The 25,767-nt window shown below is 47.4% G+C and overlaps 1 protein-coding gene across 1 annotated transcript in view; it reads left to right on the forward strand.

Annotated features, from left to right (window-relative positions):
• Positions 1–25,767, forward strand: part of IPO8 (importin 8) — an 882,901-nt gene that overhangs the window by 170,929 nt on the left and 686,205 nt on the right. The window contains 3 exon segments of the mRNA XM_030214557.1: positions 4,846–4,915; positions 4,918–5,006; positions 6,267–6,423. Of these exon segments, the coding sequence (XP_030070417.1) occupies positions 4,846–4,915; positions 4,918–5,006; positions 6,267–6,423 (316 nt within the window).

Here is a 25,767-nt window from a genome sequence, read left to right on the forward strand (position 1 = left end):
AGCAGAACAGCGTTTAGATCAATAGAGCCGTATTACAATTGAGACAGCGCACCTTATTTATGTTATATTTAGAACAAAGCAAAGTGTCTACATTTGAATCGTGGCTGATGCGGTGTGATTGTTTATATTCAGTTCTTATGTGAAAAGGAGGCTTGTTCAGACCTGCATAGCTCCCGTGTTCCGGTACGTCTTTCTCTGGCTTCAGAATCCCCGCGCGTCTCTACAGTCGCCGCGTTCTCCTCCTCCTTGTTCCCGTCTGCACTCCACCATCGACACTCTTCTCTCCCGGGCTTCTCAGTGATCCCACCCGTCGGTTGCAGCGGGAGTTCGAACCGTGTGTCCGATTGGAAATCGGTTGTGTTGTCCTTCAGCTCGTTCCTCCGTTATGAGCATCAATCGGAGCGGAGCGAGATCGCCGAGAGTTTCTCAGTGTGCAGCAGCGGTCTGGTGCGCTCCCGCGTTGGCACTCCCTCCCGCTCCTGGATCTCGGCGGCACAGTCTCTCCTGTGCGGGCAGGTCGATTTTGGGAAGTTGTCTCCGGGGGGGGGGGGGGGGGGGGGGGGGGGGGTGTGGAATAGCAACGGGTTCTACCTCTCCTTTCTTATTATCTACTAAAATAGTTCCCATTCCTGCAGTATATACTTTCTGAAGTCCGGATCCCTATATAAGGTAGGGTTCTTGCGCCAGCCTTGCTGTTTTTCTCTCTCCCCCTGTTTCCAAGCTCCACCCATATTAAACTATGATCAGATACTACTCCCACCTCATTGCTGCGGCTCTGCTCACTGAGAACAGAGATGGGGAAATCCAATATGTAATCTAATCTGGCGTGACATTTATGTACATTTGAAAAATAAGTGTATTCTCTCTCATCAGGGTGCAGTGCCCTCCATATATCTACCAGACCCAAGTCCCTTTTCAGAATTCCTAAACCCCTCTCCTCCATTCCCTTAGGCCAACTCTTTGGTGGGCTGCAGTCAATCATGGGATCCGCCGTTATGTTAAAGTCCCCTCCTACTATTAGTTGATAGTCTTGTAACTGCATTAGGGTCGACAGTAAATGGGAATAGAACTTCTTAGAGTATATGTTAGGGGCATAAACCGAACAGAATGCTGCCTTCATACTTTGGACCACCCCCACCCACACCACATACCTTCCCTCAGGGTCCTGAATGGTTTTATGACAGACTATCTCTAGTCCCTTGCGCATGAGGATGGCCACACCCTCTGTCTACTATTATATGAGGAGAAGGCTATGTCTCCCACCCAGCCCTGTTTCAATTTGTGATGTTCCGGTGCGGATAGATGGGTTTCCTGCAGCATAAAGATGTCTGTTTTCATTTGCTTTCCGTGCTGCAATATTTTCTTTCTTTTAATCAGGGAGTGCACTGCATCTACATTGACTGATGTCACCCTAATACTACCCGTTTTCCCAATCCTTCATCACTCCATTCTTAAACCAGTAAACCAGTGACTCCATCCGGAGATCCGTCCCACTGAATATCCCAACTTTCCCCCCAGTGCACACAAAGCTTCCTTTGCACCCTCAATGGTGTTGTCAGTCCTCAGTCTCCCCCCCTCACCCTTCCCTGCATCCCTCCCCCCCAAACTCTTCTCAAGTAGGCTTCTCGCCCTCCCCCCTCATCCCGATGCCTCCATGCCACTAACTCTCTCATTAATCGCACCTTCCCTCAGCCACTCCGCATTCACTCTATCCCACACATACCCCCACATTCGCATGTACCATCCCACCAGACCTAACACAAGCACCCATCCCACCCACACTTCCCCTCTGCCCTCCCCCCTTCCCGATCAGTTGAAAGCCCATTTCTCAACCACCTCCCTCAAACCAGACAGCAACATGCTCCCTTCCCCTTACCCGCCCCCTCTCTTCCCTCTTCAGTATAGGCACCCAACTATTGCAAACCCTCCACAATTCTCCCCCCACCCTCCTACAATAAAAATCCCTATCGCCTAACACTTCTGAATTGTACGCAACTACTGTACAAAAGTGCAAACAAAACCTACTAAAAACAGCTTAAACCACTGTGCAGTTTCCACTTTTGTGCTGCTACTTGCTGAGGTCCAAAAGTTCTATACTTAGCAGGTCAGTGTCAGGCAGGTATCGTAGGTGCAGGATCTCAGGGATCTTCACGAACAAACCCTCTACTAATCTGACCTCCAATCCTGCACCATTTCACAGATGAAATCAACCTCTCACCCCTTGGGCCCTCCACTATACTTGTGGCAGGCTGTTGTTATGTTAGCCAAGTCAGGTTCATTTGCCCAGTCCGTGATGCAAGTGCAAAGTTCCTTCCAAAGGATCATCTGCAGCCTCTGCATACTGATAATTAGCTGTTAACTACTCAAAACAATGTAATTGCAACCCCTTTCAAGTCAATTGCTGCTCACCACCATAACTCTCAGCTCACTGCTCCTCCACATTTCTCCTTTGGTGGTTCAGAACTCTATCCAGAAAACGCTCGCAGCTCCTCTGCCTTCGTCAATGTGCAAGTGGTATTATTATACGTAATCCGCACTCTGGCTGGGTATTGGAAAGCAAATTTGATGCCTTTCTCATACAATTTAGTGCAGTACGGGGCTAACACTCTCCGCTGTTCCATTACTTTGGCTGAGAAATCCTGAAAAAGCAGGATCCTTCCACCCTTGTACTCCACCCTCCGTAGCTTTTTGAATTTCTCCAGAAGCGTGGCTTTAACCACATAACTCAGGAACCTGGCGATTATCAGTCTTGGCCGGCCCTCCATTGCTCTCCTCGGACCTACTTGATGTATGCGCTCCACTTGCCCCCGACCGAAGTCTGCACTCAGCCCTAGTTGCTGCGGGAGCCAGCTTTCAGCGAATTCTTTGAGCTCTACATCTGCAAACCGATTCAGGTATCCCCACTATGCGGATATTGTTTCTCCTGCCTCTATTTTCTTGATCCTTTATGCGATCTCTCTGTATTTATTTGTTCTTCCATCTCTTCGATCCGGCTTTTTGCTGCCGACATGTGCTCTTCCTGCGAGGCAATTCTTTCCTCCGCTTCCTGCAATCTAGCCGCGTGGGTAGTGATGTATTCCTTTATTTCATCCATTGCCCTCGTTTAATTTTGCCAGCTTATCATCTAATAGTTGCGACATATGTTTGAGAGATTTGCACCATTTCTTCGTCTGTACTGGGGTCGGGGGTCTGTGGCTGCAGCGGCAGGGATGGTGGGTTCGGCGCGCGTACTCGATGTGCTCAGCGACACCATTTTTGTTTTCAGCACACTGCCCTTCTCTTTCCCTGTTTTTGCCGATCTAATTGGCATTCCGCTCCCCCTCCAGCCGATTTAGACACCGATCGCTGCTTCCTGCTTTCCTGTACTGGCCAATACCTTTTCCACCCCATTTAGGGTGCTGTATATACCATCAAAAAGGGGAATTGAGACGCAGGGGAAGGGAGCTGCGCTTACAGACGTCCAATCAGCCCTTCAGCATCACGTGACCCCTAGATCATTTATAATGGTTAGCACATACTATCTGCTTTATTTCTTCTATGGGCCTTGTGGCAGCCCACGTAAACAATTATTAAATAACCCCATTATTTAATTTCGGACCCTTAATGATTTATTAGCAAGTCTTGGGATATTCTTTTTGGAAAGTAACTGGCATCTTGATTTAAGGAAGGTGAGAGAGTACTCATCTCATAATGTGTTCTATATAGAGAGAGAGGAGATCTATTGACTGATGGTAAAGTCTTGCCATTAACAAATGTTGAAGGCAAAATCTCTATGGTAAGGCTTGGAGGTGAAAGGGGGCATTACCGACATTTGGGGAGAGCTAGCTATTAACACAGCAGAGGATAGTGGAAACAACTACATCTTTGAAGATGTGGTTAACTGTTTCGCAGTAAAGGGTAGTTTTATCAAGTTATTCTGATGTGTTTGTGGCCTGTTCTAAAATTCTGAGGGGCATGAAATTGCATGCATTGTCGAATGATGGTGTATACTTTGCCAGTAGGCATGTACAGGGGCAGAATTTGGGCGAAGTGTGGGCAGAGTTTGAAAGTACATGCATAGATTATAAAATAACATGTATTCTAGATGGAGACATTTGTATCCCATGTTAAGCAGGTGTAAATGTCTGTGCAATTTTGCTGCTTAAGCTAGAATTTATAAGACACACAAGCATCTACGTCTTTAAAAAAGTAGTGCCTAAGTTGGTATTTACTTGACCTCTTAAACTAGGTGCTCTGTTATAAAATTACCCTCTGCCATGTTATACTATGTGCATTAATATCATTGCCTCCCATTACCCACGTTAACCTAAATTTCTTATTAGGTTTTAATGCACTGTAGCAACTTTTGCTGCATGTTAAGGATTTTTTAAACACAAAACACAATTTAATGCTTAATATGCATTGAACACAATGCAGTTTAGTAAAGACCCCATAATCTCAAAGACTTTGCATTTATGAATTGCCTTGCATAGAGCTATACCTAATGAATTGCCTTGCGTAGAGCTATACCTAATAACATATTTTAATATTTGGGTGAATACAAATAATGAAAAATATTATTTGGCCAAATACGAATACTGAATACAAATAATGAGCATTGAGCTTTAACATAACATAAATAATAAAAGAAGCAATGTGAAATCAGAGATTAAGTGTTTATTTCAGTAGGATTTAGCTCAGTAGAGCCCAGATTATTCATATTTGAATTTAAATCACTATTTGGCTGAATACAAATAATGTAGTCAAGGCACTATTTAGGACCAAATTGAATTCAATACGAATATTCTGTACCTCTTTTTTTTGTTTTTTTTTAATAATAATCTGTTCCATTTCTGTTTTACCTAGGGCTCAGCTCACCATGTGCTTGCGGGCTATCATTAAACATGACTTTCCTGGTCGCTGGACAGGCAGTAGTAGACAAAAATAGGGCTTTACTTACAGTCTCAAAACTGTGGGAGCTGGCTTGGCAGTCTGCTGTGTCTCTACCAGCTAGTGAAAACCTATGAGTAAGTGGGGAGTATATAACTTTTACGAGAGATCTGCTTTAGGTAACATCACAACCCCTCAAACTTAATTAAATTCTTGAACTCTTTTTTTTTCTCTCTGTATTATTCTGGAGACAATAGAATGACTTAGGTTTTTTCTGGATGTTAATGACACTTTCCTTATTGTCTTACTAGACCGATCCAGATGAGTGGGTTTTGCTCCCTGGCCAGCAGATGGAAGCAAAGAACATTGACTTTCATTGATGTTGTCACCAGCATAAGGAGTGGTATAGCCTTGCAACTTGCCAGTATTGAGGAGCATAACCTGCTTGTCTGGGTTGGTCTAGCAAGAGTCAAAGGAAATTAAATTAGCAGGGTAAAAAGAATTTCACCTTTTTATGAGGTACATGAGAGCTGCATACTCCTTTTTAGAGTCTGAGCTATTTAGTTTAATGTGCACATTAGCTTAGCTGTATAGTCTATAATCATGATGGGTTTTGGACCTTCCAACCACATCATATAGAATGTCCAGATGTTGTGGCACAGCATTAGTATGTGTTCTCTAAGTAAAAACCCTTACCATTTTATACTATCAACTTTATCAGGAAATCCATCAGAAACAAAACCTAGAGACCATTTTATCCTTTTAATTTTAGGTGTTAATTTGTTTCCATATCCTCGAGAAATTTCAGTACTCCATGTTTTCTCTCTAAGCACTGTCCTACCAAAATTTGGATTTCAGGAAATAGTTCTGTTTTCCTCAAGGGTTTTGGAATAGATAGCTACCAACTTGTACTGCTGAAGCAGTATCTGTGCTTACATAAAAGAGAAGTTCAGGTAGGAAGGTTTCTTGACTGGTAAATTGCTGGGTGCAGCACTTGTCAAATGGATATTATTCAATCCTTTAATTCTGGATGTTAACCTAAGCAGGTTTGTATAGGGATGTTTTTGTTCAGTGCTTCTGCTTTGTAATTGCAACATTGTATTGTGCCAGAACATTAACCTTCCTTGATGAGCATGTTCTCATTCTTGGCCAAAAGACCAAGAAGTGGGACCATTCTCTATTTGAAACTCTGAACATAGCAGAAAAGATTCCAAGAGGCAGGAGTAGGGCTTATTCTCGTGGAGGTGTGAGACCTGTAGTGCAGCCTGTTCAGTCTTGGATCCTCTATTGCGATCTGGATTCCTTCTCACAATTTTTAAATGTACTAAGCCACTGAGCACCCTATATGAGACTTCTAGAATGGAGCCAGGTTTTAAAAGTTGACTGTTTAATTGAAGGTATAAGAAGGCAGAGGAGCGAGATCCCCTCATTGCAGCAATGCAGATTTTCTTGCCTCGACTTCAGCATCAAATTATCCAGCTTCTTACTGATGCATCTCATTACTCTGTGCTACTGCAGAAGCAGATCCTGAAAATCTTCTATGCACTAATTCAGGTAGGCGATACTGTACAGAAAACTTATTTCATACACGTGGACTGATGTGCAGGATTTAAATTTTGATGAGTGTTGAAAACAAGCATAGGCATATAGTCACATATAAGAATAGTAGGACATGAAAACTTATCCCAGTTAAGTTTGGGGGGTTTTTGACTAGCAATTTTATCCTGCTCTTTAGGTCGTCTTGGTTAATTGGAACAAACTTCTATTGGGCTTACAACATCATGGGCCTTCATTTGAAGTTGTCAATAACTGTATTTTTATACCAACCTTTCAATTCAACTTAGGCTGGCCATTTTAGTGACAGTCCTTGTCTAGGGCCACAGACTGCGCTCATTCTGAAATGAGGTTAATGTGAATTCTGAGTGATTATCCATCTCTGAAACGCAGTGCTGTCTCTACAGGAAATACAGCTAGCCTAGGGAGCAGAGGCCATCTGGGGACAGGAAAATACCTAAAGTACCTGAATGTATTTATGGTTTATTAGTGCTTGATATACCGCTATATCTAATTGGTAGTTCACAGCAATTTACAAAACAAAAATAATATATACATCAAAGTCGGGAAAAGGAACTACAAAATTTAGACAGGAAAGAATCTTTCCAATTTTGTAAAAAGCTTTTGAAACTAAAAGAGGAGGGGGAGGGAGTCGGAAGGGTCGTGTGAATAATAAACGGGGAGGCAGAGTGAAATAGCCAAACAATCTTTAATCAGGAGATAAAGCCCTTCTGTTACGAAATGCCTAGTCACACCGCCTGGGGCTAACCCTTCAGCCACCTGGAGGTATGTCCCCAGCACAGCTCAGGTCCGCCTGCACCTGCTGTTTGTGCTCTACACTACCACCCTCCTCCCACCAACTGATCCCAACCACCTCTGAGCAAGTCTCCTCGCTCTCAAATTATTCTCCGAGGACAAGCAGGCTCCATATTTTTACGTGTGGGTCATCGTCTGCGACGGCCCAGGAGACCGGAACTTTTCTTTAGAAAAAAACAGAAGTTTTGAGAGGCTTGCCCGCGCGGGCCCGAGCACACCACACATGCGCGAGAACGCTTCCTGCCCATGAGGTGAGCTTGACTGACCAGTTTCTTTTTTTTCGCGATTGAGGAGAGTTGTTTTTCGGACTGCTCTCCTTCGTTTTCGCTCAGGAGACCGTGATTTTTTGCGTTTTAACACGCCCTTTTCTTCTTTTTTCTCTTTTTTTCTTCTCCTTTAATACAAAAAAAAAAAAAAAAAGTTCCTTTATTTTTAGTTTTCTGCCCGGTTGGAAGTTTCCTTTCTTTTTCCATTGTGGCCCACCCCTCAGTGCCGTTCGACTTCCGAGTTTTTTCCCTTTTTTCCTTGTGCCTTTTCCTTTGGCACAATCGAGCCGTTTAATTTCGCGGGACGCTATTTTTCCGTCCATGACATCGAGGACTCCCAGCGGCTTCAAGCGCTGTACTTGGAACCGAACCATCTCGAGTACCGACCCCCACGTGTTGTGCCTTCAGTGTCTTGGGCCTGATCATCTTCCTGCTGCTTGTAAGCTGTGCAAGTTGATGAAAAAGAAGGACCCAGGTAGCTTGAGAGGCTCAGCGTGAGCGGCTTTTCCCAGATCGGTCCGGTCCTTCGACGTTGGTAGCGACATCGGTACCAGGTCGGCGGTGTCGACGTCGAGGGAAGCAGCACCGAGAGTCCAGGTAATGGCTGCCGAAAGACCACTTCGAGCTGGGAGCAGCGAGGCATCGAGCGGGTCTCCACCTGTCCTCGAGGCCTACTGCTATGCAGGCCCCCCGGGACCGACCTTCGTTGGACCCGGCCCCGAGGAGGCGTGGAGGATTCCATGTTCGCCTCGTTGTACCGAGGAGTGTCGATGACGGGCGTCGACCGAAGGAGAAGAATCACCGTCATTGATCTCCTCTTCATGGTACCGAGAACTCCGGGGAGCCGGGGGTCGGCACATGAGAAAGCGTCGGCGCGGAGGACGCTCACACCTCCCATTCAAGAGGTGCGATGCTCGGTCGTACCAGCAGCCTGATACCGGCTCTTGAGCCCCTTCAGATTCTGGCACCGACTCCATACACCACCGGCCCCACAGCCTTTTTCGATGGCAGCTCTTGATGATCGTCTCCGGGCCATTCTTCTAGAGCTTCTGGAAGGACTGTTCCGTCAGTCTGCTTTGGTACTGGAGGTGCTTGCGCCTCCCGTACCTACTGCTGAGACGGCGTCTGACCCCATCTCCTGTGAGGAGGTCCCCGCCCTGAAGCCGGTTACCACCCGGGTTGACTCTCCCTTGATGTCGGTGGAGGAAGCCTCGCCGGAGTCCAGGCAGGAATCGACTTCTCAACATCCCCCGCGAGGACATTGATCCTAGAAGTCGAGACAGGCTCGGGTTTGGGCTGCTCTTCGAGAGCTTGTTGTCCGACACCGAAGAGGAGCACTCATGGGGAGAGGAGGAATACCTCAGGTATTTTTCGGAGGAAGATTTTCAGGGGCTTCCTTCTGATCCTACTCCGCCTATTGAAGTTAGACAGTCTCCACCTGAAGTCTTTCTTTTTCATCTTTTGTGCGGGAAATGTCTAAGGACATTCCATTTCCCATAGAGGCTGTGATGAGCCAGGGCTGAGATGTTCGAGGTTCTGGATTATCCTTCTCCGCCTAAAGAGGTGCAACGGCCTGCCTGAACAATACACTCAGGGAAGTGATGTTGCGGAATTAGTCTGGCCCTCTCTCTAATTCGGTGGTCAACAAGAAGTCCGAGTCCCAGTACAGAGTCCATGGTGAGCCTGTGATGGTGAAGGCCCAACTGCCTCACGATTTCTGTGGTTGTGACTCTGCTCTCAGGAGAGCCAAGAGTACTAGAGACTATGCCTCGGCGCCCCCGGGCAGAGAGTCTAGGACCTTGGATGCTTTTGGGAGGCGTATGTATCAGGCTGAATGCTCGCCGCCAAGATTCAAACATACCAGCTGTAGACCAGCATTCACTTACGAAACTCTGTTCAGCAACTGTCCAATTTAGTTGAAGCTCTTCCTCCGGAGCTTGCTGAACCTTTTCACCAGGTGGTCAGGCAGCAGAAGGCGTGTCGCAATTCTGGCCAGGGGGCTTACGACACTTTTGATGCCGCATCCTGATTACCTGCTCAGGGTATCGTGATGCGCAGACTCTCATGGCTGTGTGTCTCGGCCCTGGATCAGAAGACCCCAGCAGTGATGGAAGATGTTCCTTGCCGGGGGATAATCTTTTTGGAGAAGAAGGTTGAGGATATGGTCGATACCCTCAAGAAACAGCATGATACTATGGATTCTCTCTCCCGCCGGACGCCTTCTGCTACTACCTCCTCCTTTAGGAGGTTTTTGGAGGGAGGAGGAGGTGCTCCCTATAATAGGCGTAGGTACACTCCTGCCTCTCGACAGCCTGTTCAGGCCGTTCCCAGCAGCTCGCTCTTGTCAGCGGCGTGAGCCGAAGGCCCCTCCGGCTCCCCAGCAAAACACAAGGGACGGGTTTTTGACTGCTCCGGAGCAGCATCGCCGAGGTAACAGTATCCGTGCCGGACGATCGCCTGTTGGGGGAGGTTGATATTTTTTCAACCACAGGTGGCCTCTTATAACCTCCGACAGGTGGGGTTCTTCAAATAGTCTGTTTAGGATACACTCTGAATCTGGAATCAAAAACCTCCAAATTGCCCACCTGGAGCTCAATCTTTCAGCTCCCCAGCACAAGCAGGTACTTGCAGAGGAACTCTCTGCCCTTCTAAAGGCCAATGTGGTCGAAACCCGTTCCACCAGGGGAAGAAGGGCTGGGATTCTATTCCAGGTACTTCCTTGTGCAAAAGAAAACAGGGGGTGAATGCATCTCATCCTAGACCTAAGGGCCTGAAACAAATTTCTAGTCCGAGAAAAGTTCAGGATGCTTTCCCTGGGCACCCTTCTTCCCATGATTCATGAAAACGATTGGCTATGCTCTCTGGACTTAAAGGACGCCTGTACTCACATCTCTGTTCTTCCAGCTCACAGGAAGTACATTCAATTTTGTTTGGGAAAATCAGCATTTTCAGTACTGCGTGCTGCCCTTTTGGTCTAGCATCTACGCCCAGGATCTTTACAAAGTGCTTGGCAGTTGTCGCAGCATCGCTACGCAGACTGGGAGTGTATGTGTTCCCTTATCTCGATGATTGGCTGGTAAAGAACACCACGGAGGCAGGAGTTCTACGATCCATGCAGATTACTATTCAACTGCTCGAACTGCTGGGGTTTGTAATAAATTATCCCAAGTCCCCCCCTAGTTCCAGTTAAGAAACTGGCATTCATAGGAGCTCTGTTGAACACAAGGACGTCTTGAGCTCATCTCCCCCAGGCAAGGGCGACAATCTTCTAGCCTTAGTGTCCTCGGCTCAAACATCTCAACAGATCACAGCTCGGACAAATGTTGAGGCTTCTCAGCCACATGGCCTCCACAGTTCACGTGACTCCCATGGCACATTACATATGAGATCAGCTCAATGGTAACTAGCTTCCCAGTGGTGTCAGGCTACAGGGGATCTAGAGGATGTCATGCATCTTTTCACTGATTTTTGCAATTCCCTACAGTGGTGGACCATTCGCTCCAATCTGACCTTGGGACGTCATTCCAAATTCCTCAGCCACAAAAAGTGCTGTTGACGGATGCATCCCTCTTGGAGTGGGGAGCTCATGTAGATGGCCTTCACACTCAAGGAGCTTGGTCTTTTCAGGAAAAAGGTCTTCAGATCAACCTCCTGAATTGCGAGTGATCTGGAATGCTCTAAAGGATTTCAGAGATCGGCTGTCCAACCAAATTATCCTAACTCAGACAGACAATCAGGTTGCGATATATTACACCAAGAAGCAGGGGGGCACCGGATCTCGCCCTCTGTGTCAGGAAGCCGTCAGGATGTGCTTTGGGCACATCAGCACGGCATGATTCTCCAAACCACGTATCTGGCAGGCGTAAACAGCAGTCTGGCTGACAAGTTGAGCAGGATCATGCAACCTCACGAGTGTCGCTGAATATGGACGTTGTCCGAAAGATCTTCCGAGCGTGGGGCACCCCCTCGGTGGATCTTTTTGCCACTCAGACTAATCACAAGGTCCCTCAATTCTGTTCCAGGCTTCAGGCCCACGACAGACTAGCGTCAGATGCCTTTCTCCTACATTGGGGGACAGGCCTTCTGTATGTGTATCCTCCCATACCTTTAGTAGGAAGACTCTGCTGAAAACTCAGGCAAGACTGCGGACCCATGATTCTGATAGCACCTTTCTGGCCCCGTCAGATCTGGTTCCCTCTTCTCTGGACTTGTCCTTCGAAGAACCGTGGAGATTGGAGTGTTTTCCAACCTTCATCACTTAGAACGAGGGGTCGCTTCTGCATCTGATCTGGGTGTCGTCGTCGATAATGCACTGAAACCTTCTGCTGAGTGTGCTGCTGCGGCTTGGGAAGCGAATAGAATACTGGGTATTATTAGGAAAGGTATGGAAAACAGGTGTGAGGATGTTAATTATGCCGTTGTATCGCTCCATGGTGCGACTGCACCTTGAGTATTGTGTTCAATTCTGGTCGCCGCATCTCAAGAAAGATATAGTAAATTGGAAAAGGTGTGGCGAAGGGCGACTAAAATGATAGCAGGGATGGGACGACTTCCCTATGAAGAAAGACTAAGGAGGCTAGGGCTTTTCAGCTTGGAGAAGAGACGGCTGAGGGGAGACATGATAGAGGTATATAAAATAATGAGTGGAGTGGAACAGGTGGATGTGAAGCTTTCCAAAAATACTAGGACTAGGGGGCATGCGATGAAACTACAGTGTAGTAAATTTAAAACAAATCTGAGAAAATGTTTCTTCACCTAACGCATAATTAAACTCTGGAATTCGTTGCCGGAGAACGTGGTGAAGGTGGTTAGCTTAGCAGATTTTACAAAGGGGTTAGACAGTTTTCTAAAGGACAAGTCCATAAACCACTACTAAATGGACTTGGGAAAAAATCCACAATTCCGGGAATAACATGTATAGAATGTTTGTACGTTTGGGAAGCTTGCCAGGTGCCCTTGGCCTGGATTGGCCACTGTCATGGACAGGATGCTGGGCTCGATGGACCCTTGGTCTTTTCCCAGTGTGGCATTACTTATGTACTTATGTAATGGGCTAACAACATATTTTTTAAACAGTTTCAAATGCAATACCATCTTTTTCAGATCATAAATGAGGCAAATGATGAGATATATCAGAAAATCTATGTGAAAACATAAAAGCATTCTGATGACAGACTCATGGGGAAAGGTAGGAGTGGGTGGGGGCGGGGAGAGAACAGGAAAAGATGGATGGGTGCTTTGTCACCCTTTGAACACCCATTTCCAACATGAAAATAGGTTTATTAAGTCAGTCCTGTAGAATCTGTTTTGAGGTTTATGATAAAATGGTGTGATACCCTTGTTAGTCCGCTTTTTAAAATAATGAATAGAAAAAAATAGAAGATAAGATGAACGCTTCTTTTTTGTTTTAATTAAGTACATTTTTTGACTAGTTTTCAAGTACCTTTGGGTCAGAAACAAGCAAAAGCAGTTAAAAAGTCTTCTCAAAGAGGAAGTGACGTCATTGGCAGAGATGATAGCCTGATCTAGGGGCTCCGTTTGAATCGCGGCAGTTCACCCCCCCCCCCTTCCTCGTGGATTCATTGAACCCGGAGTATAGCGATTCCAGTCTAAATCAGCGAGTTAATACCTCAGTCATCTGATGGCATCCAATATTTTGGTGGAGAGGGGTGCACACCAGCGAAATCTGGAGAGAAGACTTCAACTAATGGACCACGCGGCTCGGTGGCTGTGTTTCTGCTGGACTCACAGTGGGTGTCTTTGCCGTCCCCAGAGATGAAATGCAGATAGCTGGCGGTCCCAGCGGGGATCACGGCTACAGAACTTCAAGCTTGGTTTGGAGATTTGAAAACTGATATTGCCTCTGTCAAACACAGATAAAGGTGGTGGTTCAGGAAAATTTAATCTGACCTGGGAACAATGGATGCCTGTTTGGACCAGGTGGAAGAGCATATCGATCATTGTGAAAGAGGAGCGTGGGAAATACAGAGACTGGTGACGGACCTCCAGGAAGAACACCGAGAACTTCTCTGTAAAATTGAGGAGTTGGAGAACTGCATACGGCATAATGACGTTCAGGTGAGAGGCGGACTATAAAGACTCAACCACCATAGTGCAGCAGTTCTATTGTTTGGTTACTATCGTCAGATGCTGAAACTGGGACTGAGCGCCTATGATTGAGAGGGCGTATAGGATGCTGGGCCCTTGGGTGGATTGCAAGCCACGGGACATTTTCTGCTTCTGCGTTTTTAGGATAAAGAAAGTATGTGGCGCAAAGCACGGGAGCGGGGGCGCCTCCAGTGGAAAGGTCTGGAGGTGGAGTTGTTTCAATACTTGGCTGCGGTCACGCTGGCCAAAGGAAGGTCTTCCGAAAGGTGACCCGGGCATTAACCAAGTCACAGCTGAGATACTTTTGGACATTCCCGTTTGGATTACTAATGGCGATTAATTGAGTTCCAGTGAAGTTTACTTCTGTTGCAGCTGCCTGGGAAGCCTTATGGGAATCCATAAGCCATCTGTAGATCGACATCAGGAGGAAATTCATCAAAGACTGGGTATTGCTGGCAAGGAGTGGGGGGTTTTCAGCGTCACCCAGACAGGAGGGCAGTCAACCCCAGCAGGGAATTCCAGAGAAACCTGCCTGAAGACTTGGATTGGCAGGCTCTGCTGTACTTGTTGGTCATAACATAGTAACATAGGTAGATGACGGCAGAAAAGACCTGCACGGTCCATCCAGTCTGCCCAACAAGATAACTCATATGTACTACTTTTTGTGTATACCCTACTTTGATTTGTACCTGTTCTCTTCAGGGCACAGACCGTATAAGTCTGCCCAGCCTATCCTCGCCTCCCAACCACCAGCCCCGCCTCCCAACCACCAGCTCTGGCACAGACCGTATAAGTCTGCCCAGCACTATCCCCGCATCACAACCACCAGCCCCGCCTCCCGATCTTAACTAAGCTCCTGAGGATCCATTCCTTCGGCACAGGATTCCTTTATGCTTATCCCATGCATGTTGAATTCTGTTACCGTTTTCATTTCCACCACCTCCCGCGGGAGGGCATTCGAAGCATCCACTACTCTCTCCGTGAAAAAATACTTCCTGACATTTTTCTTGAGTCTGCCCCCTTCAATCTCATTTCATGTCCTCTCGTTCTACCATCTTCCCATCTCCGGAAAAGGTTCGTTTGCGGATTAATACCTTTCAATATTTGAACGTCTGTATCAATAATCACCCCTGTTTCTCCTTTCCTCCAGAGTATACATGTTTAGTTCAGCAAGTCTCTCCTCATACGTCTTGTAACGCAAATCCCATACCATTCTCGTAGCTTTTCTTGCACCGCTTCAATTCTTTTTACATCCTTAACAAGATACGGCCTCCAAACTGAACACAATACTCCAGGTGGGCCTCACCAACGACTTATACAGGGGCATCAATATCCTGTCTGGTTCTGGGCTGCTAATATGCAGGAGTCATGAGCGGAGGAGTGGGCATCTTGATCTCGAAGGATGTGCAAGTTGAGGTTAAACTGATTAAACGGGATGCACAAGGTCACTTTCTCTTGATGGTGGTAACCCTAGCTAGGAGGATCTATACTCTAGTTAATATTTATGCCTCAAATGTGGGTCAAGGGCGTTTTTTGGGGTACCTTTTTATGGGAAATATTAGGTTTACAAGAAGGGGAGTTGATAGTAGGGATAATTCAGGAGGAAGAGGAGACAGTTATAGTAAGGGGGATAGAAAAACGTTTGTGCATTTTTGGCTACATTGGATTTAATAGATGGGTGGCAGATAATGCATAATTTGGAGAGGGATTTTACATTCTTTTCCCCGGTACACCAGAGTTATTCTAGGAGTGATTATATTTTTGTAATGAAGGAGCTGTTTCCGGGGCAGCGACAATCCGGTATTGAGCAGATAGTATGGTCAGATCATGCTCCAGTGTGGTTGGACCTGTCAGCTGGTCTCGACTTGGGGGGGGGGGGGGGTCAGCTATGTTGGAGATTGAACGACAGTATTATTGAGGACCCCCAATTGGCTAATCAGGTGGGGAATTTGGTTGGAGGAATATTTATATCAGATGATAGGGATGGGGTGTCTGCTGAGGTCCTTTGGGAGGGTCTGAAAGCTACTTTGTGGGGGCATTTGATCGTACTTGCGGCACAGCGGAAGAGGGCAAAGTTGGCTGAGGTGTTGGAACTGCATCAACTTCTAGCTGCCTTGACGTTTCGACATCAGGCTCACCTTGCAAATAGGGAGGTGTCCCGACAGTTGGGAGATGTACAACAGAGGTTATGGGATTGGAAGATGGATGACCTTAATATTCTTGGGGTCAGAAATCAGTCGGGGGAGTTTCTGAGGGAAGAGGGGGCCATTTGGATGAGTTTTGGGGAATTTTTTTCTGAGTTATATACACCTGAGCATGAACCAGCAGATGTAGAACTGGATGCCTGTTTTGAAAACCTCGGCCTTCAGGGCTTTCCGGACAGGGATGTGGAACTCCTGGAATGCCCTATTACAGGAATTGAGGTGCAGTGGGTCATTTGCGCTCTGAAACCAGAGAAGTCCCCGGGGTTAGATGGTTTTATGGTGTCGTTATACAAATGCTTCCATCACCTGTTGGTAGAGCCTCTGGTTCGTCTTTTCAACTCATTTGGAGAGGGTGCGCAACTTTTGTACTTTATGCACCTAGCAGGTATTGCAGTGATCCCGAAAGAGGGTAAGAACCCCACACAGTGTAGCTCTTATTGTCCCATCTCATTGTTGGGGGTTGATACCAAAATATTTACTAGGGTGGTGGCAGGTCGGTTAGAGCGTACTGCTCGGGGGGTTATACATCTGGACCAGGTTGGGTTTGTGAGTGGACGTCAGACGGGTGGTAATATCCAGAGGGTTCTTAATGTGATACATAGGGCGCAGGGGACAGGTCAGGACCTTCTCCTGCTATCTTTAGATATGGAGAAGGCCTTTGATCGAGTGTTGTGGGCCTTCTTGTTTCTGGTATTGTGGGTCTTAGGGATTGGGCCTTGGTTTTTTAATTGGATTCACATGGTTTATACTAACCCAGTGGTCTGTGTTAAGGTTAATGGAGGCTACTCGGAGACATTTCGTCTTAAGAGGTGCACACGTTGGGGTTGCCCTTATCACCATTGTGTTGGTTATTGAATCCCTGGCCCATAGAATTAGGGATAATGCCTTGATTTCAGGAGTGCGGGTACATGGGACACAGCATAAAATATATCTTTGTGCTGATGATGTTCTATTGACACTTACGAAGCCGGAGGCCTCTTTGTGGGGAATGATGGATGAATTGGAAGCTTATGGGTGGGTCTCAGGTTTTCAGGTAAATATGAGGAAGTCAGAGATTTTAAATGTGGGCATTTTGCTGGCTACAGTTAGAGCTTTAAGGTCCCAGTTCCCATTTCAATGGGCGTGCACCCCTTTAAGATACTTAGGTATAGTTTTGGCACAAAATGGGGAGAGCCTATATGAATTGAATTACAAGGCTCTGATTGGTCAAATTCGGTGGGATCTGTACAGTTGGCATAAGCTGATGGTCTCATGGTTGGGTAGAATTGAGGTGTTGAAGATGATGGTGCTACCTTGTCTCCTCTATTTGTTTATGACCCTACCAGTTATGGTTCCCTTCTAGAGAATTAGGTGGTTTGCAGTGCCTTTTTTCTATGTTTATTTGGGCGGGTTGGCGACTCTGAGTCGCTAAACATATTCTGTGGATGGGGAAAAAAGAGGGAGGATTGGCAGGATGGAAGATATGCGCTAAGAAAACATACTGACTGTAACTCAACTGGGGTAATATATATTATCAGATGCCCCTGTAATCTCTTGTATATAGGCAAGACGAAATGCATGATAAAAATCAGAATCATTGAACATAAGAGTTGCATAAATAGAAATATACTAACAGCTCCATTAGTATCACATTGGAATGATTTGAATCATACCATTGAAGATCTTAATTTTTTAGTATTCAAACAAATTATTCCAAAATAGAGAGGGGGCGATACTGATAATCTATTGTTACAAGAAGAAAAGCATTTAATTTTTGAATTTGACACTGTAATTCCTAAAGTCTAAATACAGACTTAGACTTAACAGTCTTCCTTTAAAGAAATATATATTGAAACTATCTTTTATAGATACATATTTTTTATGTCCGAGTTCCATATTGTTACTGCCCACAGACAGTTGTCATAATACACCACACATTTCTTTTAAATACATATTTCCTTTACCTAACATATATATCTATACTGTCTAGTTGGCAGATACAATCACATAATATATATTTTTCTTAAGTTTTTTTAAGCTCTTCCCAGTAGCTACGTCATTGCACACATTAAAGTATGTTTATCGATCTCCTCCCACTAACTACGTTATTACATATATCAAAATGACGGTATATTTAGATAGATGTCTGTTATCTGCAAGGCATCATGTGGTTTCATTTTTCTTTTAATTGTGTTGTTTTCTTTTGCCCCTACTGCTGTAGTGATGTTTCTCCGAGGACAAGCAGGCTGCTTGTTCTCACGAATGGGTGATGTCCAAGGCAGCCCCTCCGATCGGAGATCTTCACTAGCAACAGCGTTTGCTAGCCCTCGCATGCGCATGCGCGACTGTCTTCCCGCCCGAACGCGAGCGTGTTCGCCAGTCTTCTTTTTTCCGTGGCTCAGGACGGCTGTTTTCGGTCGGTCTGCGCCCCAAGGAGACCCCTCGCATCTTTTCGCCGCGTTCTTCCGTTCGGAAGTGTCTGGAATCTTCTTTCCGTCGTGTTCTTCAACTTTAAAAAAAAAAAAATTCCTTTATTTCGAGTGTTTTTCCCGTTAAGTTTTCTTTCGTTGTCGGGTGGCCACCCGTACAGGTTTTTTCTAACTTGTTTTGGTGCCATTGCCATCATCGCGAATTTTGACTTCGCTGGCATGATTTTTCTGCCCATGTCCTCGAAGCCTGCCAGCGGCTTCAAAAAGTGCACCCAGTGCTGCCGGACTATCTTGCTTACTGATAGGCACGTTTTGTGCCTTCAGTGTCTGGGGGCCGGGCATCGTCCCCAGGCCTGTACTCTCTGTCTTCTGTTGAACAAGAGAACTCAGGCGGCGAGATTGGACCAATGGAACCTTTTGTTCGGGGCCTCGTCCGGTGCTTCGACGTCTTCGGTACCGAGGTCGTCGTCCGGTGCGTCGACTTCTGCGGTACCCAGGTCTTCAGCCGGTGCTCCAACGTCTGTGATACCGAGGTCATCGGTGGTATTGATGTCGTCGGAGGGTGCTTCGTCTTCCGGAGTGCAGGTGAGGGCTGTCCATTCCCCTGCTGGTAGCGGTGAGCCCTCGAGTAGGTCTCCGCCTGCCTCGAGGGTTCCTGCGGTACAGGCCCCCCCGGGATTGACCTCTTTCGGACCCGGCCCAGAGGAGACGTTTGGATTCAACGTCCTCCTCTTCCGGTGACGTGCTTCGTGCGAAGGCAAAGAAGCATCGTCATCGGTTGCCTTCCAGACGCGGTACCGAGAGCTCTGGGTCGCTGGTGGCACCGGCACCCACTAAGTGTCGACGCCAGGAGGACCGCTCACCCTCCATACAGGAGGTGTCAGTGCGTTCCACTGTGGACAGCCCGGTACCGCCTCTGCGTCCCGGACAGATTCTGAGCTTGTCACCGGTACCAGACTCCTTGCCTTCCTCGACAGCCGCTCTGAACGAGAGCCTCGGGGCCATCCTTCCAGGGATTCTGGAGGCGCTGTTGCGCCCTTCTCCTCCGGTACTGGGGTGCTTGCGCCGCCGGTGCCGTTGAGTGAGGTGCCGGCTGGCCCCCTCGCCTGTCGTGAGGTCTCCGGTCCCGGTACCGCTTGCGGTACCTGCATCGGCAGCCTCCCAGGCTGACTCCCCAACGACATTGATGCGGGAGTCTTCCTCTCGACGTGCCCACCATGGCCATGTTTCCACAGAGTCGAGACAGGCCCAGCTTTGAACTGCAATCCACGAACTAGTGTCCGACACTGAGGGTGAGGCCTCGTGGGAAGCAGAGGAAGACCCGAGATATTTCTCTGACGAGGAGTCTGGTGGTCTTCCCTCTGATCCCTCTCCTGAAAGGCAGCTTTCTCCTCCTGAGAGTCTGTCTTTCGCGGCCTTTGTCCGGGAAATGTCTACGGCCATTCCCTTCCCTGTGGTTACGGAGGATGAGCCAAGAGCCGAAATGTTTGAACTTTTGGACTATCCTTCGCCACCTAAGGAGTCGTCCACTGTACCCATGCATCATGTCCTCAAAAAGACATTGCTGGCGAACTGGGAGAAGCCCTTATCTAATCCCCACATTCCCAAGAAAATTGAACCCAGTTTCGGATCCATGGGGATCCAGAGTTAATGAGGACCCAGTTGCCCCATGACTCCGGTGTGGTGGATCTGGCCCTTAAGAAGGTCAAGAATTCTAGGGAGTACGCTTCGGCGCCGCCGGGCCGTGACTCTAGAACCTTGGATTCTTTTGGGCGGAAGGCCTACCATTCTGCAATGCTCATTTCCAAAATCCAGTCATACCAGCTCTATGCGAGCATTCATATGCGGAACAATGTGCGGCAGTTGGCGGACTTGGTGGACAAGCTCCCTTCTGAACAGGCCAAGCCTTTTCAGCAGGTGGTCAGGCAGCTGAAGGCGTGTCGTAAATTCCTGGCCAGGGGTGTTTACGATTCTTTTGATGTCGCGTCCAGGGCTGCTGCTCAAGGTGTGGTGATGCGCAGACTCTCATGGCTACGTGCCTCCAACCTGGAGAAGAGGCTCCAGCAGCGGATTGCGGATGCTCCTTGCCGGGGGGGGGGGGGGGTAACATTTTTGGAGAAAAGGTCGAACAGGTGGTAGAACAACTCCACCAGTGGGACACTGCCTTCGACAAATTCTCCCACCGGGCGCCTTCAGCATCTGCCTCAACTGGTAGACGTTTTTATGGGGGAAGGAGGACTGTTCCCTATTCTTCTAATAAGTGTAGGTACAATCCTCCCTCCCGCCAGCCTGCTGCTCAGGCTAAACCCCAGCGCGCTCGTTCCCGTCAACAGCGTGCGCCTCAACAGGCCCCAGCAGCTCCCCAACAAAAGCAAGGAACGAGCTTTTGACTGGCTCCAGCAGAGCATAGCCGAAGTCCAAGTATCCGTGCCGGATGATCAGCCGGTCGGGGGGAGGTTAAAATTTTTTCACCAAAGGTGGCCTCTTATAACCTCCGACCAGTGGGTTCTTCAAATAGTCCGGCTGGGATACGCCCTCAATTTGATTTCAAAACCTCCAAATTGTCCACCAGGAACTCAGTCCTTCAGCTTCCAGCACAAGCAGGTACTTGTCGAGGAACTCTCCGCCCTTCTCAGCGCCAATGCGGTCGAGCCCGTGCCACCTGGGCTGGAAGGGCTGGGATTCTATTCCAGGTACTTCCTTGTGGAAAAGAAAACCGGGGGGATGCGTCCCATCCTAGACCTAAGGGCCCTGAACAAATATCTGGTCCGAGAAAAGTTCAGGATGCTTTCCCTGGGCACCCTTCTTCCCATGATTCAGGAAAACAACTGGCTATGCTCTCTGGACTTAAAGGATGCTTACACTCACATCCCGATACTGCCAGCTCACAGACAGTATCTTCGATTCCGTCTGGGAACACGGCATTTTCAGTATTGTGTGCTACCCTTTGATCTCGCCTCTGCGCCCAGGGTGTTTACAAAATGCCTGGCTGTTGTAGCGGCGTCTCTACGCAGACTGGGAGTGTACGTGTTCCCTTATCTTGATGATTGGCTGGTGAAGAACATCTCCGAGGCAGGAGCTCTACAGTCCATGCAGATGACTATTCGACTCCTGGAGCTACTTGGGTTTGTGATAAATTATCCAGCGTCCCATCTTCTTCCAGCCCAGAAGCTAGAATTCATAGGAGCTCTGCTGGACTCTCAGAGTGCTCGTGCCTACCTTCCAGAAGCGAGGGCCGACACTCTTCTGTCTCTCGTTTCCTGGGTATGGGTGTCGCAGCAGATCACAGCTCGGCAGATGTTGAGATTGCTCGGCCACATGGCCTCCACAGTGCATGTGACTCCCATGGCCCGCCTTCACATGAGATCAGCTCAATGGACCCTAGCTTCTCAGTGGTATCAAGCTGCTGGGGACGTGGAGGACGTAGTCCTGCTGTCCACGAGTTTTCTCCAGTCCCTGCATTGGTGGACAGTTCGGTCTGATTTGACTCTGGGACGTCCTTTCCAAATTCCTCAGCCACAAAAGGTGCTGACGACGGATGCGTCCCTCCTGGGGTGGAGAGCTCGTGTCGATGGGCTTCACACCAAGGGAGTTGGTCCCTTCAGGAAAAAAGTTTGCAGATCAACCTCCTGGAGTTACGAGCGGTATGGAACGCTCTAAAGGCCTTCAGGGATCAGCTGTCCCATCAAATTATCCAAATTCAGACAGACAGTCAGGTTGCCATGTATTACATCAACAAGCAGGGGGGCACCGGATCTCGCCACCTGTGTCAGGAGGCTGTCAGAATGTGGCTTTGGGCTCGCCGGAACAGCATGTTTCTTCAAGCCACGTATCTGGCAGGCGTAAACAACAGTCTGGCCGACAGATTGAGCAGGATAATGCAACCTCACAAGTGGTCACTAATTCCAGAGTGGTGCGCGAGATCTTCCAAGTGTGGGGCACCCCCTTGGTGGATCTCTTTGCCACTCAACTCAATCATAAGGTCCCTCAGTTCTGTTCCAGACTTCAGGCCCACGGCAGGCTAGCATCGGATGCTTTTCTCCTGGATTGGGGGGAAGGCCTCCTGTATGCTTATCCTCCCATACCTTTGGTGGGGAAGACTTTGCTGAAACTCAAGCAAGATCGAGGCACCATGGTCCTGATCGCTCCCTTTTGGCCGTGTCAGGTATGGTTCCCTGTTCTTCTGGAATTGTCCTCCGAAGAACTGTGGAGATTGGAGTGTTTTCCAACCCTCATTACTCAGAACGAGGGGGCGTTTCTGCATCCCAACCTCCAGTCCCTGGCTCTCACGGCTTGGGTGTTGAGGGTGTAGATTTTGCCTCTTTGGGTCTCCGAGGTTGTCTCCCGTGTCTTGCTTGCTTCCAGGAAAGATTCCACTAAAAAGAGTTACTCTTTTCTATGGCGGAGGTTTGCCGTCTGATGTGACAGCAAGGCCCTAGATCTTCGCTCCTGTCCTACACAGACCCTGCTTGAATACCTTCTGCACTTGTCCGAGTCTGGTCTTAAAACCAACTCTGTAAGGGTTCATCTTAGTGCGATTAGTGCATACCATTACCGTGTGGAAGGTAAGCCAATTTTGGGACAGCCTTTAGTTGTTCGCTTCATGAGAGGTTTGCTTTTGTCAAAGCCCCCCATCAAACCTCCTACAGTGTCATGGGATCTCAATGTTGTTCTCACCCAGCTGATGAAACCTCCTTTCGAGCCACTGAATTCCTGCCATCTGAAATACTTGACTTGGAAGGTCATTTTCTTGGTGGCAGTCACTTCAGTTCACAGAGTCAGTGAGCTTCAAGCCTTGGGAGCTCATGCTCCTTATACTAAATTTCATCATAACAGAGTAGTCCTCCTCACTCACCCTAAGTTTTTGCCGAAGGTGGTGTCGGAGTTCCATCTGAACCAGTCAATTGTCTTGCCAACATTCTTTCCCCGTCCTCATACCTGCCCGGCTGAACGTCAGCTGCACACATTGGACTGCAAGCGAGCATTGGCCTTCTATCTGGAGCGGACACAGCCCCACAGACAGTCGGCCCAATTGTTTGTTTCTTTTGATCCCAACAGAAGGGGAGTGGCTGTCAGAAAAGCACCTTATCCAATTGGTTAGCAGATTGCATTTCCTTCACTTACGCCCAAGCTGGGCTGACTCTTGAGGGTCATGTCACGGCTCATAGTGTTAGAGCCATGGCAGCGTCAGTGGCCCACTTGAAGTCAGCCACTATTGAAGAGATTTGCAAGGCTGCGACGTGGTCATCTGTCCACACATTCACATCTCATTACTGCTTACAGCAGGATACCCGACGCTACAGTCGGTTCGAGCAGTCAGTGCTGCAGAATCTGTTCGGGGTTTAGAATCCAACTCCACCCCCCTAGGCCCATTTTTATTCTGTTCCAGGCTTAACTCTCAGTTAGTTGAATAAGTTAGGTCAATCTCAGTTATGTCCTCGCCGTTGCGAGGCCCAATTGACCAATGTTTGTTGTTTTGAGTGAGCCTGGGGGCTAGGGATACCCCATTCGTGAGAACAAGCAGCCTGCTTGTCCTCGGAGAAAGCGAAAGCTACATACCTGTAGAAGGTATTCTCCGAGGACAGCAGGCTGATTGTTCTCACCTACCCGCTCGCCTCCCCTTTGGAGTTCTGTCTTCACTTGTCTTTGCTATTTACTGGACTGGCGAACACGCTCACGTTTCGGGCGGGAAGACGGTCGTGCATGCGCACTGTGCATGCGCACGCGAGGGCTAGCAAACGCTGTTGCTAGTGAAGATCTCCGATCGGAGGTGCTGCCGTGGACGTCACTCATTCGTGAGAACAATAAGCCTGCTGTCCTCGGAGAATGCCTTCTACAGGTATGTAGCTTTCACTTTATTGCATATCTCCCACGAGCTACGTCATTGCACACTTCTAAGTAATGCTGATCGTACCCCTCCCCCTAGCTTCGTCACTGCATACATTGAAATGACGGTATATTTAGCAGTCCCGTTCACCAATATAGGTTTGATGTTTTGTGATGGTGTTCGTCATGTTGTGACGATGCACTTTCAAGTCAAGGTGATTTTTGAATTGTAGTTTCCTTCTGGTGAGTTGTGTACTCGTGTGTAGTTTTTAATGTATCCATCATGTTTTCTCTTGGTTAGAGCCTTTGCGCTTCTGGATTTCTCTGCAGTTGTTTTTATTTTGCCACCTGAGCGTGCCTGAAGGTAACCGCCAATTTATAATCCCCCTTGCTTTGAAATCGCCGGCACATTTACATCAATCAGAGTTACGTTTGCTGGTATTGTTCACTCTGTCCTTAGAGCTGTTACTGCTGTCACTGGTTTTCCTGCCATTTGAGTTACAACTGATCTTAGATACCTCTGCTCTCTCTAGGTTGTTTATCACTCCTTATGTCTCTAGTTTTTACAAATGGTGTAAATTTTGTACGAGAGCGTCATTAAGCAGTTTACCTAAGATTTAAGGACTTTGTAACCTGCTGCTGCCTGTGTAATTAACATCGTTTATTGATCTTCTGTTTTTTTCCTTGGCTCCTGTCACTCTTAGATGTTATCTGCTGCTGTTATATACTTTGTTTTTATACACTTTCTTGTATTTGATTTCCTTTCTGTTTGACAGTTACACATTTTTTGAGGACCATTTCTTCTTCCAGAAATCGCCATAGAAATAAAATACAGGTACCTTATTATACACTCTTAGTTATATGTTCCATAGTTTATTAGTGACATTTCTAAAAGATTTAAAATCTGCAACTTTAATACACCACTTCTTAAAATCCCCCATATTTTAATATGGGGCATACTTTGAGTAGTTGGAGTATTGTGTTCAGTTTTGGAGGCCGTATCTTGCTAAAGATGGAAAAAGACTGGAAGCGGTACAAAGAAAAACTACAAAAATGGTATGGGATTTGCGTTGCAAACCATATGAGGAGAGACTTGCTGACCTGAACATGTATACCTTGGAGGAAAGGAGAAACAGGGGTGAGATGATACAGACGTTCAAATATTTGAAAGGTATTAATCCGCAAATGAAACTTTTCCAGAGACGGGAAGGCAGCAGAACTGAGATTGAAGGGGGGGGCAGACTCAGGACTAATGTCAGGAAGTATTTTTTCACGGAAAGGGTGGTGGATATGTGGAATGCCCTCCCGCGGGAGGTGGTGGAGATGAAAACGGTAATGGAATTCAAACGTGCGTGGGATAAACTCAAAGGAATCCTGTTTAGAAGGAATGGTTCCATGGAATCTTAGCAGAGATTGGGTGGTGACACTGGTAATTGGGAAACAAAACGGGAGCTGGGCAGATTTCTACGGTCTACACCCTGATTGTGACTGAATAGATAGGGATGGGCTGGATTGTAAATTTTAAGGGGCTTCGACGTTAGCTTCAGACAAGAACAGTATTGGGCAGACTTCTACGGTCTGTGCCCTGAGAAAGGCAAGGACAAATCAAACTCTGGTATACATATAAAGTATCACATACCATGTAAAATGAGTTTATCTTGTTGGGCAGACTGGAAGGACTGTACATGTCTTTATCTGCCATCATTTACTATGTTA

Source organism: Microcaecilia unicolor, chromosome 9 (assembly GCF_901765095.1).
Source record: "Microcaecilia unicolor chromosome 9, aMicUni1.1, whole genome shotgun sequence".
Lineage (NCBI taxonomy): Eukaryota > Metazoa > Chordata > Amphibia > Gymnophiona > Siphonopidae > Microcaecilia > Microcaecilia unicolor.